The following is a 17,905-nucleotide window of genomic DNA, read 5'->3' on the forward strand; positions in this document are numbered from 1 at the left end:
CACTGTGTTCAAGATCATTTCCGATTTATAGATTTCACATATGAAAAAAAGGGGTACGCACGTTTTCTGCGTGTACTTTCGGTTTATGAATCACACGTACGCAATTCTGATAAATGATCGTAAGATCAAATGTAGGATGGTTTCTACGCATCATTTTATAAATGAGGCCCTTGGACCAGAGTCAACACAATGAATCAAAAACAGGATGTGATATCACAACACGTGACGCTGATTTAACAGCGGGATGAGCGGTGTACGCAAAACCAAAATGAGTAGATTCACAAACTTTCAAGAATTTCAATGACCCGTGGGAACCCTGTGTTAATTATACCTCCATATAGAGATGCACAAACTAAGCACGTTTACTCCAGCATGCAGCATAAAATGCGTCATCACAGTTTCGTTATCTTTAAGTTTGTTAATAAAATGCCAATGTGAGCGCTAAGCATAGGACTTAATAAATTGGTTCTTTTGTTCCGGACCAAATAAAAATAAAACAAACAAAGTATGAACACAACCTTGATCCCTTACAACACCTCACACTCCTCAACTAACTAAAAAAACACATTTGAGTGTACATTTTGCTTGTGTTGTCATCATACTATGATAACTCAGTACGATGTGTTGATGTGTAAAGGTTTGTTTACCTTTCTCTGGGATGCGGAGGGCACAGGGCAGAGAGATGGGTGTAATGGAATGCTGATACACCAGTGCTGATAGACTCCCTAACACACACACAGAGGACCTCAGTATTTATTTTTCATATCAGTTTGACATTATTTACCTTTAAACCTGATTGCCAGATTGCAAAACGATCAGAATGAAGTCAGGCGTCGGTAACTAATCACAGGCATAACAGATTGGCAAGAACTCAATGGTGTCGTGGGGCAGAAAATACACACTTTATCAGAACTCATGCTTGTGCTTTTATATTGTATAAAGCATTGTTCTGGCACAGTTTGCTATGACAGAGATATAATAGAGATTGAACGCTAGTGCTGTCTGAATACCTTGCATGCAGGGAACAAACTGATCCACAGCTCAGATATCTGAGTGTAAACTCATTTTCACTCCAACCTGAGCTAAGAAACTGCATTTTAAATGTGATAGTGGCCTTACGCAAGAAGATTTCATTGAAGAGCCATTACTGAAAGCAACAGTTTGTCTAAAAATGAAAAATCTGTCTCGTCTTCATCACATTTCAGATGCGCATCTAAATTAAACTCAATCTACATGTAGCAGACTTTGTTTACTGAAACTTCCTGAATTGGGTTACTTACCAAAGTAAGGCTCATTTTGACAGCCCTTGATCTTTACTCCTCTCGGTCCGGTCTCGATCAGGAAATGTCTCACCAGCTGATCCAGAGGATCACCACCTGCTCAGACAGGAAAATACATGCTAAAACACGCTGTATCGTGTAAAAATCATAAATCGTGGCAAAATATTGCACTTTAGATGTGATTAATGGATATTTAGAAAAACATATGTTAACTGTTTACGTGCACAAACTACTTCAAGCTGTACAAAGCATTCACAAAACAGTTTTTAATGGCTCGGTTAAACATTTGGATGAGGGGTGCCAAACTAAACAACAGTGCTGGTATTCATTAAGTCCAAAGCAACACTGCAGTGCCCAGTCCTGATCTTAACCCTATCGAGAATCTTGGGCAGTATTTGAAAATTGCATAAGCGTCACCTAACCAACCTGAACAACCTGGAGAAAATCTGCCAAGAAAAATGGGCCAAAATCACTTTGAAACTGTGTGCAAAGCTGGTACATATGTACCTTAAAGCACTATTGCAACAAAAGGTGAGCCTAGAAATATTAAAGGATTAGTCCATTTTCTTAAAAAAACTTTTTTTGAAAGAAGAGAGTCTGTTCTTTCATTTGATATATTGTTTGTTTATATATTTAAAGAAGAGCATTTGCTGGGACGCATTAAACTTTTGTGAAAATCATGAAAAATGCTGGTGGGGAAAGAGTTAAATTGGGTCATGTAATAAATGGCTGATGGTGTGGCTCTGCTAGAGTACTTCAGGTACAGTTGTGCATGTCCTGTACACACAGATGGTTTTGGGATCAACGCTGAAACATGATGAATGCTTGTATGAGTAAATGCCTGCAGATGTGATGTACCTTTGCTGCTGTGGTTGTTGATGTTGGGGGGTGGGCTAGCCACCTTCAAAGCCAGGCCGTAAGCCCCCTGAAAAGAGTTGCTGTCTCGAATGAGAAAAGCCCCTGGCTCTCTTTCCTTCAGTGCTGCTATAGCTGTTGAACAGGGAGAGAGGACGGTTAATGAGACTCCATTATAAGCAAAAATCCAAAGACGAATCTGATCTCTTATCTCACCTTGCTCTCTAGAGATGCCAGGTTTATACCAAAACCGTGAGCTGTCCTGCACAAATTTCACACTGACACGACCATCGCCTTCCACACTAACATCTTCCTGTCCAGCAGGCACGGTAAGCTCCCCGACTGAAGGGGAGAACGTAACGTGGTGCTGTCCAGAAGACGGTTGACCTAAAGACGCCCTGAGGGTTCCTGACCTTCCATTGGGTGAGCCTGACAAGCCAGATGGGCGACGCTTCTCAGGAAGGGGAGGTTGTGGAACGGCAACAGCTGGAGACCCTGAATAGGATCCTGGTGGAGGAGATGGGGTATAGCCTGTTGGAGAAACCGGGAACGTTGGAGTCGTATTGGGGCTTGCGTCCATATTGGGGCACATCTGCATGTGTCCTGCTGGAATTGAGGTTTCAGTACCCAACATTAGCTTCCTGCCCAGAGTTGCAAATCCAGGAACTGGGGGTTCAGGACTCTCGTGGTTTGGGCTTTCAGGGGATGACGAAGCAGGTTTAGGGATATCTGGTTCAGGAGATTGCGAAAGACCGTTGCTCTGTAAGTGAGGCGTGTTGGATTCATCAGGGATGGGAGTGGAGGGCGATTGTGTTGTTGGAGTAACAGAAATTGGGGCTGCTTGTGTAACAGTCTCAGTTGGTTGCACTATCTGAGGTGAAGGTACGATTTCTCCTCTGGGAGGCGCTGTAGCAGCAGCAGGTGGGCAGTTTGTCTGTGGTTGTGTGGATTCAGATTGTGGTTGTGTGGTGGAAATTGATGGGGTTTGGGGTGTCGTAGGCGGGGAGTGGGTGGAGAGTTGCTGGGTGGTGGGTGGGAACGGGTGTGTCTCAGGTGGAAGGATAGTTTGTTGAGGCACCTGATTGGTACTGTGGGATTGCTGGTCGGGTGGGTGTGGCCTGTTTTGAGGGTGGGACGAATTGCTTTCGATTTTCACTTCTCTGACATCATACTCACGGACACGGCTGGAAAAGAAAACCACAAATTTAACAAAGTATTAAAGGAATCCTGCAAATAATGTAGTTAGGTGAATGGTTATAGAAACTATTAGAGATTGTTACCTCTCCTGGGTTCGTAATGGGCTGCTGGTGTGGACTGGTGTTGGGGGTCCTGAAACCTCTGAGGGTGTGGAACATGTAGCATGTGGATCCTGATGTGTCCGCCGCAGAGAACCATGGGTAACGTGACTACGCCAGCCTATGCTATCTGCACCAGTGCAATCTAAAAGAGGTAGAGCATGAAAAAATTGTTGTTTGACCCATCTCAAATCAAAAGGTATTTGTTGTAGGTTGTAGGTTCGATTTCCAAAAAACACACATACTGATGCACAACTCGAATTCAGTGTCAAACTATTTGATCTTACCTGTATTTGTGTCAGAAGTGTATTGTTGAGGGTGTGGGTCCGTCTGGTTGACTGTAGGTCCGCTGGCGTGGTGTGTTGGACCAGGGCAAGCGGCAGAGGTAGGGGGCAGGGGTGACGTAGACTCAGACTGATAACCTGATGCATATCCACGGCTCTCGGAAGGTGACGGCTGGTAGGGTGAACAGGGGCATGTCGGGTGCGCTGTCTGGTACCCACTGGAGCTGCTGCTGTATTTGAGGTCCAGATGGGCGTGTGAGTGAGACCGGGAGGGTTCTGGGTATGCGGGGTGGCCAGCGGGGAGGGGATCGAAGTTAAACGCCGGTAAGTCGTGACCGTGGGGCCCATAGGGGGATACCGTGGCCCTTCTGTGCCAATATTCTGCCTCTCGTTCTCTCTCCCATTGTAGCTCTGCTTCTCTATCTCTGTCCCAGTGGAGTGGCATTTCTCGGCCCCTCCTTAGCCCTGCCTCGCGGTCCCATAACTCCGCCCCTCTCGGGATGTCAGACTCTCTGCCTCGCCTTAAACTAGCATCCCGGTGGAGCTCTGCTTCCCTCTCCCAGTGCAGTCCCTCCTCTCTGTCCAATCGGAGGGCGTGGAACTCTTCCCGGCGAAGACAGCAATCCCGACAGGGGCAACCAGGGGTCACAAGGCCATCCAGCATCATGACATCATTGTAGGGGCCAGTGGGTTTGGGATGGTGTGGATGGTTGTAGTGGTGCTGAGGGTATGGAATGTAGTCATCAGCCCTGCAAAGCAGTCGGCCATTGGGAGACATACTATGTGGATGTGGGCCGATGTCTTGGGAAGGATATGGACAGAGGTGACGTGAGGGACCCTCTGAGCAAGTGCGATGAAGGTAGTGTTGTGGACCTTGTTGGCGGTCCCAGAGAAGGTCTGGAGGTGGCAGCGACTGGAGAGGATGAGCACTGTGGTGTTGGCAAAGCCCTATGACGGATGACATACTTGGAGAGGATGTCCCAGTGTGTCCATTGGTGGTGGTGGGACGATCGAGGCAGTATCCATTGGATAAATGGTGAAGTCCATCGCAACCAGGCTCCACGCAACGCTGGGAACGATAGCCCACCCGACACGAACATGAACGGTTTAACCTTAATGATCCAGTCCGTTCAGAAGGCAAGGAATCACCATCATCCAAAATGGCCGTCTCTCGGTCACGATCCCTTACTACACCGTCACCTTCAATTCCACCCAGTAGGCGCTCGAGCTCCTCCCTCTCCTGCTGGGTAGGCGGAGCCGGTCGAGTTGGTTCATCGAGGCGGTCAGGAGGGACAGATGAGTGTCCAGAATCAGTGCTGACAGACAGAAGGTGACTGGGCCGCTCCTCTGAGGTTCTTGTGGGGCTCCCATTGGGGGAGGGAAGGGAGGTGGAGCCAGCAGCTCGACGCTTTTTGATCTGGGCGTACAGGCTCCCGTCAAGAGGTCCTTTGGTGTGTGCGATATCTGGTGGGATGTACAAAATGTGTTTTTTTTTTAGATAACGAAGTTTCTACAGCACGCATTTTTTATCCAGTCTGTGAACACCCAACTCAAGTAATTTTTATGTTGTCTACATAAAATTGTCCTACATAATGTAAAGAACATTGTGTGAAAATGTAACCAAGATCACTTTAATTCTGACTAAGAAAATCAATAAATAGTTATATCATCTAGGCTGTCCTGGTGTCTTTGATTGAAGTTCTCATAAGAGTCCCAGCGCACCACAGGGTCATTTGTGTTGTAGTCCACACTCACAGATGGATCATTCCTCTGGCTCGCTCTACCTAAATCACATACACACAGTATAGTGACAATCAAATATATGTGGAAAATGCAAAATAATGTATGACATCCTTCTAAGGAATTGACAAATGTTGTCTAAAAAACAGTTTTGTGGCATGTCCTAAAATCAAAGACTATTGGCTATATCAGAAGAAACAAAAATGTCCTTTGTTATGTCCCTCCCAACTTCCTGTTTTGGGAGGAACATGTCAACACAGGAACTACAGAGTTTTTTAAATAAAGTGTAATTTGTAAACATTTGTAACACATGAACATTGGAAGGAACAAGGTTGATCTTACCTTTGATCTTCTCTGGTCCAGATGAAAACACAAACTCCACTATGGCATCAGAAGGAAATCTATCATCTGGGAATTCAGAATTTGTTAGTAATCGGAAAGACAGATAATCACTTCCAACATTAAGATCCACAGTTTCCTATTTAATGACACATCCGACATAGTCAACATACAATATACTGTATAAACTATTTCCCCGCCATTGACAAGTTATCTCGTCAATTAAGATAAAACGCTTTCCTGCTAATGACGTTCTTTTACGGCAATCCATATTTTTGCTATTATCCCCTAGGTGGTGCTCTTACCCAAGTTATAAAAAACTTAAGCATCCACTGATCCAAAAACAGTAAAAACTCTGTGTATCTTTTGATTATCACTCTGAATCTGATCTCTAACAAAAGTCTTTTACAAAAATGCAATTATTTCACCTCTTTGCTCAAAATTTTGTATTTTTGAAAAAACCTACCCATATTTGAGAGGTGATACAAAGAGAACAAATGAAGATAGGATGAAACATTTTTTGTGTTTGTTTGAAAGCAGAGGATCTGTTCTTTCATTTGATATGTTTATATATTTAAAGAATACATTTTTCTGAAAGGTATTAAAATTTTGTGAAAAGCATAAAAAATGCTGGCGCTGGCTGGCAACTTTGTTCTAAAATGCTGGCAGGGAAAGAGTTACTTAATTATGATACCACTTTTTTAACTTCAGTTAGTGTGTAACGTTGCTGTTGAACATAAACAACATCCGCAAAGGTACATCACTCAAAGTTCAATGCAAAGGGAGATATTTTCTTTAACAGAAATCGTTTGTCATAAACTAAAAATGAACGGATGGATTGAATACAAGTGAGCTTTTTCCTGGATAAGTGATATCACAAACCCCAAAATTTACCCAAAGCCTGCAACAAAGGGGGGTGAGGAAAATTCCTATGCTGGTCCATGCTGGTTTGGTGCTGGTTTAGCTGGTGGTCATCAGCATTCCAGCACCAGCATCCCATGCTGGTCATACCAAAGAGACCAGCATATGGTGTGTTTTGGTGCTGGTATGCTGGTGATCACCAGCTAAACCAGCATGGGAATTATGCTAGTCTATGCTGTTTTTTCAACAGGGATGTAAATGCGGTTTGGCTCTACTAGCCAGTTAGCTAAATGCTAATCCCTACTTATCTGTCAAATGCCTACAAACTTCTTTTTAATCCCACCAGCAAACTTCGAATGTTGATCTTTGTTGGTGTTTGTGTGATCAGTGTACATTTGATTAAAGCTTTTATGTAGTGTTTACTTACACAGGCATGCTAAACATGGTACTCTGTTTTGTTTGGCCCCTGTAGCAAAGCCACGGTATGTTTTCGTAATGGGCTCATAGTTCTTGAGACAGATATTTGGCTACACTCATTCTATAAAGACAAATCTAATGGTGCTACACAGTCAGAAGTAGATCTGCAGTCTGTAATCAAATAAAACCTACATATAACAGATAGGGTGGCCATTCGTGCCAGTTCCGCCGGACACGTCCCGAACATGTTTTTGGGTTCGTTCTCCGGAAGTCGCGTTGGTCGACCGCATACGTCATCAAGGTTTAATATTTCGATTTTAATTCCAGCAAAGCAACCGTTACATTTCAAGGTAAGAATGAAACTACAATGATTGTATGTCTTAAAAGAAATATATCTTAATTTTCTAATGTATTTTAACTGAAATGTGAGAACACCGATGACGTATGCGGTCGAGCTACGCGATTTCTGGAGAACGAACCCGAAAACATGTTCGGGACGTGTCTGGCGGAACTGGCACGAATGGCCACCCTAATAACAGAGCATCTAAAAAGATGTAAGACAACAACAAGCAAAAAGCACAGGTTATTCACTAATATTCCCTGGGCTCAAATTGATAATGCAATATTGATCTACAATACACCAGAGCACATGCAACTACCTGTAATGGTAAGGGCTGTGACGTTTAGGGACAACACGTGGTAGGTGGAGTGCGAATCGCAACACACTGGGCCAACTAATCAATCTGAGCATATTGCGTATATTTGAAAGTTCATTAAACTTACAAATTTAAAGGACAAGTTCGGTATTTTACACCTAAAGCCCTGTTTTCAGATTGTTTATGATGAAATTTCGACATATGCGGCTGCCCCGAATTTTCAGGTGTTTGTTGTTTCACCTCCCACCTCTACAATGGCTGCAGAGGTGCACTGGAACAATCCTTCCTAAAATGCATTAAACTTTCATTTACAAAGACGTGAAACTCACCAAGTGGTCAGGGGTGTTCACTGATATGCTCACACAAAAATCGCTGCAAACGATGCTTTCCAACAGGTGTTTTAGCATTCGTTGTAAACGTGTGGACCTATTTTTCCAAACGCCTCACACCCGTACATTCTTACACTGAGAGCTTGAATAATAGACACTCCAGCCCAGTTGGAGGCGATAATCCACCTTTGCCAATTGCAAGAATACAAACAACGTTCCCGGCGCGGAGTAATACCGTACCTCACAGCACATCTAATACAAGTCAATGAAGTTGGACAAAAACTATGATAAAACATGTTGGAAAGCATCTTTTGCAGCGACTTCCGTGTGAGCACACCAGCGAACACCCCCGACCACTCGGTGAGTTTCACGTCTTTGTAAACGAGAGTTTAATGCATTTTAGGAAGGATTGTTCCTGTGCACCTATACACACATTATAGATGTGGGAGGTAAAACAACAAACACCCGAAAATTCTCAGGGCAGCCGCATATGTCGATATTTCAGTCAAAACCGTTCTATTTCATCATAAACAATCTCAAAACAGGGCTTTAAGTCTAAAATACCGAACTTTTCCTTTAAGTGCAACATAGATTTTATTTGACAGTGTGTGAAAAATAATGTTTTTTTTTAATGAAGCATGAGCATGTTACAGTGCGCCTCATAAACACAATCAAACCATCAAAAACAGCCGGTTTTCTACCCTTTTAAAACAACGATCAATATTTAGGAATTTTCCCAAACATTTACAAGCAACAGACATGGCCTCCCATGCATCTGTGCTAATCCCATAGAGAATCCATCGTCACGTTTCTCATCTCAATTATGCAGCTGTGGACAGCAGGTGTTGCCCAGTGGGAACAAAGGCGATAATTTGCAGCACAGCTGAAAGGTTACAGTGAGCTGAATCACTCCAGAATCGACTCTACTGACAGACAGCTGTTTTAATCACGGTACGTTCACACGGTGGCGTAAGCGCTAACGCTTCCCATTCCCTTTTAATGGGTGACGTCATGCGTTGCCGAACTGAATTGTGGATCCATCTGCGCCGCGTCACTGCCGTTGCTTGCGGCAGAAGTTGAACATTTCTCAACTTTTCAAGCGGCAATGCGTGCGTCAGGCAATCAGATCGCCTTATGCAAATTACCTAGGCAGAGTAAGCCACTACACTAAGAATGTAGCCATTCACTAAGAATGTACCTGAACAGGCTTCGTCCAGCTCGCTTTTGCCAAACCAGAGCTGAGCTCCGTGTATGGTGCATGTGTGGAACTGAAGTCGAAAAACGGTGTCCCTCTCAGCAGCCTGAACACGTCTGTGATAACATTTTACCTACACCAGAAAGAGAAAGAGAGAGAAACAGACGTGATGTTAATGATGGAAAAGGTCTATAGTTTTGACAGTTGTAATATATCAGGGTCAGATACAAACAGTCCCACATACCATAATGTCTCCTTTTAACAGGAGTGCCGGCTCAATAGTAACAATCAGCTTTCGGCTTCCAGAACCCTGCAAATCACTGCAAAACACACACAGACAGATGGAGAAAATCATTCTCAAGGAAATACCAGCGCTGTTATGTCCAAAACCCAAGGCAGATGCAGGAAAAGTGGTTTCCCAAGGCACCATAACCCAGGGCCGTTACGTAAACCGAATATAGCAATATAAGCTGTTAATCTCCTATTAATTCAAAAATTTAATTCCAAAACATCTAATTGGTCTAAAGCAAAGATATTGGATAACAAGATTGTGCACTGCTATTAATACGAATAAAAGACATTAGGTGTGTTCGGCTTCACGTTGCGCTGTGCAAACCGATCGAAGACTGGCTTAAAGCAGTGCATGCCGGTTAGAAATTTTGTACAATTTGACCTGGCGTCGACAAAATGTAACGTGTGACATTAAAGTACTGCAAGAGCGATTCGAGAACAGCTGGCTGGCTTAGCTGCCGCATCTTCTCCCAAGCGGCTGTACGGAGTTTTGATGATGACACAACTCTTTGTGCAAGGAATTTTACCCTAATTACTCCCCGGGTGCTGGGATAGCTTCCCACTGCTCCGTGTGTGTGTGTTCACGACTTGCAGTGCGTGTGTTCACTACTCACCGGGATGGGTTTCGAGTATGTGTTGCATGCTTGTCACTTTCACTTTTCCTATGTTAAATTGTGTCATGTAATAAAATGAGGCGAAAGACCAAACTGTATTGGTATTTTAGTAATGTAGGCTTATGTTTCCTTTTTTCCCGGACATGCAGTATAAGCAGCAACTAAAATATTCAATATAAAGGGTTACTGGTTCCCACTTTTTATTAAAATGTTTGTTTACTTGACAAATTCACCATCTGATTCACTTCATTTGCGATTAAAAAAGGAAACATGGTGCACACGTCACTACGGAAAGCAGTAGGTGTCCGACTTGACAGCTTCATCTTTAAGTCCTCCCTCGACTGCAAGCGGCAAACCTCGCAGATTGGTCTTCGCCGCGCCGCATAAACTTGACCCACGTAGGCCATTTCTCAATTGGAAGACTGCATCCTCCCGAGGTCGCATACATCATCAAGCCTGAGCATTACATTCTTAAGTCATAAGCATATTACAAAAATGTATGATTAACTAAGTGTAATAGTAAGATTTATAATTGTTAATATTCTGAAATAAGACCAACAAATGCGACCTCTGAAGGATGCAGCCTTTCCGTCTTCGCCGAAGCCCGCACTGCAGCAGGCTTCGCGCACTTTACCAACCCAGAAGTCTTTGCGAAAGAGCAATCAGACCAGTCAGACAACGGAAGGGAGGAGTTCACACTGAAGGACAACTGCTCTTCCTATTTCCGGCGTGATGAAAATTTGGGACGTATTTTAACTTTGCTGCGCCATTGTGGACTCGTGTCAAGGGTCCCTAAGGTCTGCACCACATGATGTCATCAAAGTGTGGACGTCTCCGGAAGTCCATAAGTCTGGAGTGTGCCATTTGGGACAGGCTCATCGTCGCTCTGGTCATAGACATTATATACATAGACGCCTCATGACGTGCTGGAACGTAATCCGGTGTCGCCGGCATATTGATTGGGTTTCCTACTCTACGCTAGCTCCAGAGTCAATCAGAGTCAATGGAGAGCTAGCAGCTATGCCTGTATTATCTCTCAAACTTATGGTTGCAATAACCGGCGCACTATTGATACCAGATCGCATGGGATTACCTTTCACAAGTAAGATTGAAAAATTATTTTGGATATTTTACCATTTATAACATTATGTCACCATAACGAACGTTACTTATGTGAAAATCCGATAAAAATTTGGGAAGTTATGATTATTGTAGTTGGGGATACACCTTCCTCAGTAAAAATAAAAGCAGGAGGGGTGCTTTGGTGACCCATCCAAGATGGCGGCTGCGCTGATACGTCAGCTCCAATAGGCTGCGTCAGTATATGAGGCATCTACGTATATAATGACTATATGGATGGTTTAAAGAACCAATCAAGACTGATGATTCTCTGGGGGAGGAGCTCTGTGCAGAATGACATTAGGCGCTTGCCAACCTGTGCACATGCGCAGTAGCTGAAATGTCTTTAAATAAGGGTGTTTTTAGCACAATTTAAGCTCAAGAAACCAAAGTTATGGTACAATTGATGTCAAGTTTAATTTGTGGTCAGAAATATGTTGTTTTACTGTGATTTTAGAGATTTTTTATGTCTTTCCCTAGTCAAGTAGGACTTTTATCTTGCATGAATGCAATAACTGCCCGGAGGCATTGCAAACTTGGCCACCTAGTGGCGTGACTTCCCTAAAGGGACTTTATACTGCTCTTTAAAATCACAATATGACACGAGGACAAGTAGAGATGTGCATAAATTCAGATCTATTTAATACTGTTTCAGGAATGTTTCTTGTTTTTATGCTCTTCAGCTGTGTAGTGTGATGTAAGTGGAATAGCGTGGCACTGGATACGTTTTGATTGGCTGTGGTCTGTGATTGTCTCATGTCACGCCTCATTTCTGCATACTGTATATTGTGGACAGACAGACCGTGTGTCAATGAAACCTTATTGTGCTGCATCTGGCTTGGACCGAATTTGTTTAAATTAAATTAACCTTGAAAGTTTGTCAAGTGAATCAAGAGAAAATGAAACTGATGCCTGGTAAATTAAATGAAGTCAGAGTTTCCAAAAATTTTTTACTCACTATATGCCAGATGTGTAGACGAGTTGCATGGACTGATAGATCTTCAGAAAAGGGAAGAAACCTGTCAAAAAAAGCAGACCTTTAACATTGACTGAGTAAGGTCATATGTCAAAGATTGAAATCAATGACTGAAATCAAACTTTGATGCTCCCCATAATTAGAATATGAGATTTTATCCCGGATTTTACAGACAGGGTCACAAATTCACACATACATAATATACATTATGCAATTATGTTAACCTTGTGTCCTCATTTATGTATAAATGATGTCATACTGATGTCACCAGATGAGCCATCCACTCACCTCCATCTTCTTGAAAGTTTGGGATGGTCGGAATTAGGACCTGATGGAGAAAGAGAGGACTGCTGTTCATTTTGATGGCCCCTGAGAGAAGCCCTCCAAAGTAGTAGATATACCTGTAGAGAAACATAGGAGTCAAAGAATGTTAACAATGCAATGAAAGTATGTAGGGAGCACGAAGGTCAATGAAAAACAAATGGGTCAAATATGTGAAGAGACGTGCCTGTTCTGAGAGGGTTGCAGAGAAGATGACACTTTATCTTCACAAAACTTCCTCATGGCCAGCGTGCTGAGAGCCTGATCTGCCCTGTGTGTACAAAAGACTCTCAAAAATCATACATTCAAGTCTCACACAACCACTTAAAAATGTAAAATCCTAACTTTTTATAAGGTGTTTGGTTTCATTGATTTATTTAGATATGGTTAGACATCTTTTAAACGCAAAATTGCTGGCTGGGTTTTTCAAATAATATAACAATTCAAAATCAAATCAATATTCATGTCCATTATTTCTTACATATAATAGCTAATATGTTTCACTTTCCGCCCTTAAAGGCGGGGTGCATGATTTTTGAAAAACACTTTGAAAAAAAGAGGGGCCGAGTACCAAAACACACTTGTAGCCAATCAGTGGTAAGGGCCGCGTCTACTAACCTACATCATTGCCTGGGTTGCGAATGTGTGGGGTGGGTCTAGCAAAAGAAGGTCCAAATTCTATTGGGGTAGGGGCGTGTTTGTTTAGGTGATTCCAAATGTCAACATTGGCTTTCAGAGATCATGCACCCCGCCTTTAAGTATTTCCCACTCAATAAGTACATCTGTTAAGTAAGGAAAAACTTATAGGGAGCAGGTTGTTATCACAAAAATCACGAAGCGGAGGGTCTTTTATCACACTGAAGGGGCTTATTTCACGATAACAACCAGCTGTCTGTACATTATCCTGCTTATTACACGGCTATTTACCTTATAAGTATGGTAAGGACATTAAATATTGATTTGAAATATTTTATTTGCAATTTGTATACGAATGCAGAATTTCTTTTGTTTACTTTCGGTTTTAAGATAAGATAAGACAAGACGTTCAAATGTCACGAACACGCTATTTGATTAAATAATTGGTAACTATAATGTCATATATGTTATTAAAACACATATTTATATTTATTTTTTGAATAATATTAAACTAAACCTGTCAACATGATTTGCAGCATGTGGGTAACCGTGTGTTATTAGTTTTGAGCAGTAGTTATCTGCGAATAACAAATCTGCAAATGACGCGACTGGCCAATCAGAATCAAGCACTCCAACAAGCCGTATATTAATGTAGCTCATATAAATGTGCATAAGTGGTACAAATAGACTTACCCTGCTGATATTTTACTGTAATGCATGTAGGCAGCAATGATAACTCCTGTCTTTCCTTTGTTGCCCTGAAAAACAATCGATGTTTGAAATTAATTCAGTTGCAAAAGATCTATGTACTTTAACGGGATAGTAAATGGAAACTTAAGATATTTTGAGCAATGTTTGTAACCAAACAGTTTTAGAGCACCATTGACACTGTAATAATCAAGCAGTGGCACCATTGACCTTCACAGTAGGAAAATTATTAAAATATTTTCCTTTGTGTTCACCAGAAGAAAGAAATTTAAACAAAGGTTTGAAACAACTTGAGGGTGAGTAAATAATAACTGAAATTTATATTTTTGGCTGAACTATCCCTTCAAGTCTGGCATACGTGAAAAAGAAACAAAGACTTGATTCATCTAATCTAATTAAACTTATCTGAGGCATTGCATTGCCTATACACACTGAAAGCCGTGTCAAAACTTCCTCTGTAGTCTGACCTCATGTTAAATGACTCTCAGCAGGGTGGTCTTTAGGGTCACGTCAGCCCCCTTTAGTACTCTGTCAGTGTCTGTGACCCTGACATGAACTGTCTAAAGACAGCTATGACCTCTGACCTTGCAGTGCAGGACGACCACATGCTGGGGGTCGGAGTTCAGCCAGGTCTCCATAGCTTTGCACATCGCGCAGATCTTATCGAGCGGAGGGGCGTGCATGTCTGGCCAACCGAAGTCATGAACCTGAGAAAATAAATTCAGTTTTGGGCCTTGTAAAATAAATTTCAATTCTAAAGCATCAAAGACAGACCATACCTTCAGGTTTAAACGAGTGATGTCATGTCTTCTCTCGGACAGATTGAATAACTGTAAAGGGAAATGCCACTGACATAAACAAACAAGCGTCTGATAGGTTAACTAAAATACAAAGTCGTTACATACCAAAAACTTGTCCTGGTGTTTTGACTTGAGCATGGACGCCACCTCTCTGAGATTGAGGCGGTACCTCTGCTCTTCCAGCAGAGGGGGGAAAAACACAGAGATGATCCGCTCTGTGATGTAGGTGAGGTCGAAATCATAGTGTCTCTCCATCACTCTGTCCATCACCCGATCAACACTGAAACTCCTGAGAGAGAGAAAGATAGAGAGACACAGAGAGAGAGAGAGACGTTATTATGTTACAGTCCTGTACCACGATTTGGTTAATATAAAAATTAAAAGATACAAAACTACAATGTTTAATTTTGAAAAATGGTCGCGGTGCATTTTTTTGTTCCAAGGTGGTCTAGGATGTGGATAGTGATCAGTCATCTAGACCAGCTGGGATATAAATCCAATGTTCATGAGAAGCTAATTTCAGGTTTGCTTGTCCACCAGGGATGGCTGGAAAATTTGATCTGAAGCAAACGTTCACAAAAATACCAAAATGTGATAGTGCTATAATATGTTGAAACTCTTTTCAGTGACTAATTGGAGTGGCGTCCGTCCCCAGAGTCGCGCCTGATTGGACGCAGCTGGGCTGTCAGTGGGTGCGAATGATCTGACCGCGTCCCCTGACGCACACGCTCGTGATATGAACGAGCCCTGCGTTCCTACCCACAGTGCAGCCAAAGTGGATTTTTCACATCAAAACCACAGGGAATAACCCTGTTGAGATGTGGTAACTTATCCGAGATCAGGAGAGATTAGAAGAGGAAATAAAGTCTTAAAACTCCATCATGTTCAGCCACTCCTGCAGTGATCACTGAACGTCAAGCTTTAGGAGCTCTGATTCATTTCAGCTGGACGTACCTCGGGAGAGTGTTTCTCTGCTTGGTGTACGTCAGAGACTTGGTCGAGCCCTGGAAAGAAAGACAAAATAAGATTGCGCCATTGTATTTGAACACAATAAACATTCGGGGAGGTGAACGTGCCAGCTCTCAGTCTCACATACAAAAGATCCTCTACAAAACAATTTTCGTAGTCTTAAGGAGATGCACATGTGTAATATGTAAACGGATAAACGGCAATTGAAGGGAAGAAAATGGTTTAGAACCACAGTAAGGACCTGAAGTTTATCTCTGTGGTCCAGACAAATAAAAACTGAATGACAACGTTTACATGCACCGTCATAATAATGCAATTATAAGGTGATGTTGGAAAAATTGCAATTTTACTTCATCTCATGTAAAAACAATACTTCAATCAAAATAATACAATTAAGCTCATAATTGTATTAAAATGTGGCGTATGCCGATTTTAATGCAATACACAGTCATGTAAACACTTTGCATATACCGCACTAACTGAAGTACACGTGTTTTGTCATGCAACTTAAGCAGTGGCGACTGGTGACTGCTGATCCGAGGGACGCTAATTCAAAATAAGTGTTCGGAGAGTCACGTGTGTCGCTTGCGTTTTTAAAATATGTGTTTGTTGTGTCATGTAAACCATGTGCATCACGTGTTTTGTCAAAGTAAGTGCCTGCTGCACACGCGTCAAAACCATTTATGATAAAAGAGACGCTCACGTTCACAAAATACACGCAAGACACTCACTTAACAGTAAACTCTGATTACGCACGACATTATGCGAGTATCTGGCAAACACGAGCGTCTCTTTTATCATAAACCCTTTAGACGCGTCTGCAGCAGGCACTTATTTTGACAAGACACGTGATGCATACAGGATCCCTTGACGGGAAGAACACATATTTTGAAATATGGAACCACACACGACGGGCTACATACATGTTGTGACGAACTTCACATCGAGCGCCCTCGAAAAAAGAAGTCACTGGCCGCCCCTGAACTTAAGCACAACATTTTTCCCTAAACTCTGTCAACACAACTCGCTGTCATCAGTCTTTCATCCAGAAAAAGTATGAACGCGCGTATAAAACCTTTACAGGCATTGTCATATATTTCTGTTTTCATAACGGCACCAAATAACAAAATACGTCCATAGGAACGTGTTTGTCATTTAACTTAAATAAATTAAAACAGTGGCCAGTAACACATCAATATTGAGTTCATCATTTGTGTTGTGCATTGTGGATACTAACCACAATTATTAGCGAACATTTAAAACAATAAAAACTGCATGTAAACAGGAGTGAAGCGGTTTGCTGATGTCATGTAAACATCTTGATTAAGTCCTTACTCGGGGTCAGATTATTGGAAATAATCACATTATTGGTATACATGTAAACATAGTCAATTCACTAAGGAGGTCAGAGCAGAATAAAATATAACAAATTAAAAATATAACAAAACAACAGCAAAAAGAAAAAAAGGCAAAATAATAAAAAATAAATAAATTAAATGAAAAAAATTAAATGAAAAAAAGTTTTACAACAAAACCAAAACTAGGTAACACTTTACAATAAAGTTGTATTTGTTTACATTAGTTAATGCATTAGCATCATGAACAAACAATGAATTGTTAACATTAGTTAATGCACCATGAACTAAAATGTATAACTGCATTGGGATTAACACACATTAAACAAAGATGAATAAATGTTAAAAAAACTACACTGTTCATTGTTAGTTAACTAATGCATTTACTAATGTTAACACATACAACCTTATTGTAAAGTGTTACAAAAAAAACAAAACAATACAAAACAAAATAATTGCATAAAAATGTTTAGAATTCAACTTTGATTTTTAATCTTGACTAGTGATAAGTTGCTGTTACGTATAGATAAAATAAAGCTGAATTAGCTTAAGTTATTTTAACTTTATTTATTAGGTTACAGCAACTCACTAGTCAAGATAAAAAAAATCATCATAAAAAAATGGTTTGCAGTGACAGACACTAATATGTCCAGGATTACTAAAACTATGGCAGCCCGGTAAATGATAAAAATGGAAACCCATGCATGCATATGTGAGTGTTATGAATGTATATATGTGTGTGAGATAATGACAGAGAAGCTAAATGTTCTTACCAGATGCTGAATGTGTCTAGAGGAGGACGTACCCCTCCGCTGTGGCACATGAGAGGACAGATAATGAATGAGATCAGAAACACAGTAACAAC

At 41.6% G+C, this 17,905-nt stretch overlaps 1 protein-coding gene across 1 annotated transcript in view; it reads right to left on the reverse strand.

The window, feature by feature from the left end:
• The window catches only part of tns2a (tensin 2a), an 80,097-nt gene that overhangs the window by 11,026 nt on the left and 51,166 nt on the right, over positions 1–17,905 (reverse strand). Inside the window, exons 5-23 of the mRNA XM_073875014.1 lie at positions 17,814–17,852; positions 15,671–15,720; positions 14,822–15,005; positions 14,696–14,746; positions 14,501–14,623; positions 13,902–13,966; positions 12,760–12,843; positions 12,540–12,652; positions 12,234–12,294; positions 9,496–9,571; positions 9,255–9,384; positions 5,797–5,862; positions 5,378–5,498; positions 3,718–5,174; positions 3,416–3,575; positions 2,352–3,319; positions 2,139–2,270; positions 1,281–1,376; positions 648–725 (exon numbers count right to left, since the gene is read on the reverse strand). Of these exons, the coding sequence (XP_073731115.1) occupies positions 648–725; positions 1,281–1,376; positions 2,139–2,270; positions 2,352–3,319; positions 3,416–3,575; positions 3,718–5,174; positions 5,378–5,498; positions 5,797–5,862; positions 9,255–9,384; positions 9,496–9,571; positions 12,234–12,294; positions 12,540–12,652; positions 12,760–12,843; positions 13,902–13,966; positions 14,501–14,623; positions 14,696–14,746; positions 14,822–15,005; positions 15,671–15,720; positions 17,814–17,852 (4,054 nt within the window). The remainder of the gene's footprint in view (positions 1–647; positions 726–1,280; positions 1,377–2,138; positions 2,271–2,351; positions 3,320–3,415; positions 3,576–3,717; positions 5,175–5,377; positions 5,499–5,796; positions 5,863–9,254; positions 9,385–9,495; positions 9,572–12,233; positions 12,295–12,539; positions 12,653–12,759; positions 12,844–13,901; positions 13,967–14,500; positions 14,624–14,695; positions 14,747–14,821; positions 15,006–15,670; positions 15,721–17,813; positions 17,853–17,905) is intronic.

Source organism: Misgurnus anguillicaudatus, chromosome 13 (assembly GCF_027580225.2).
Source record: "Misgurnus anguillicaudatus chromosome 13, ASM2758022v2, whole genome shotgun sequence".
In the NCBI taxonomy this organism is placed as follows: Eukaryota; Metazoa; Chordata; class Actinopteri; order Cypriniformes; family Cobitidae; genus Misgurnus; species Misgurnus anguillicaudatus.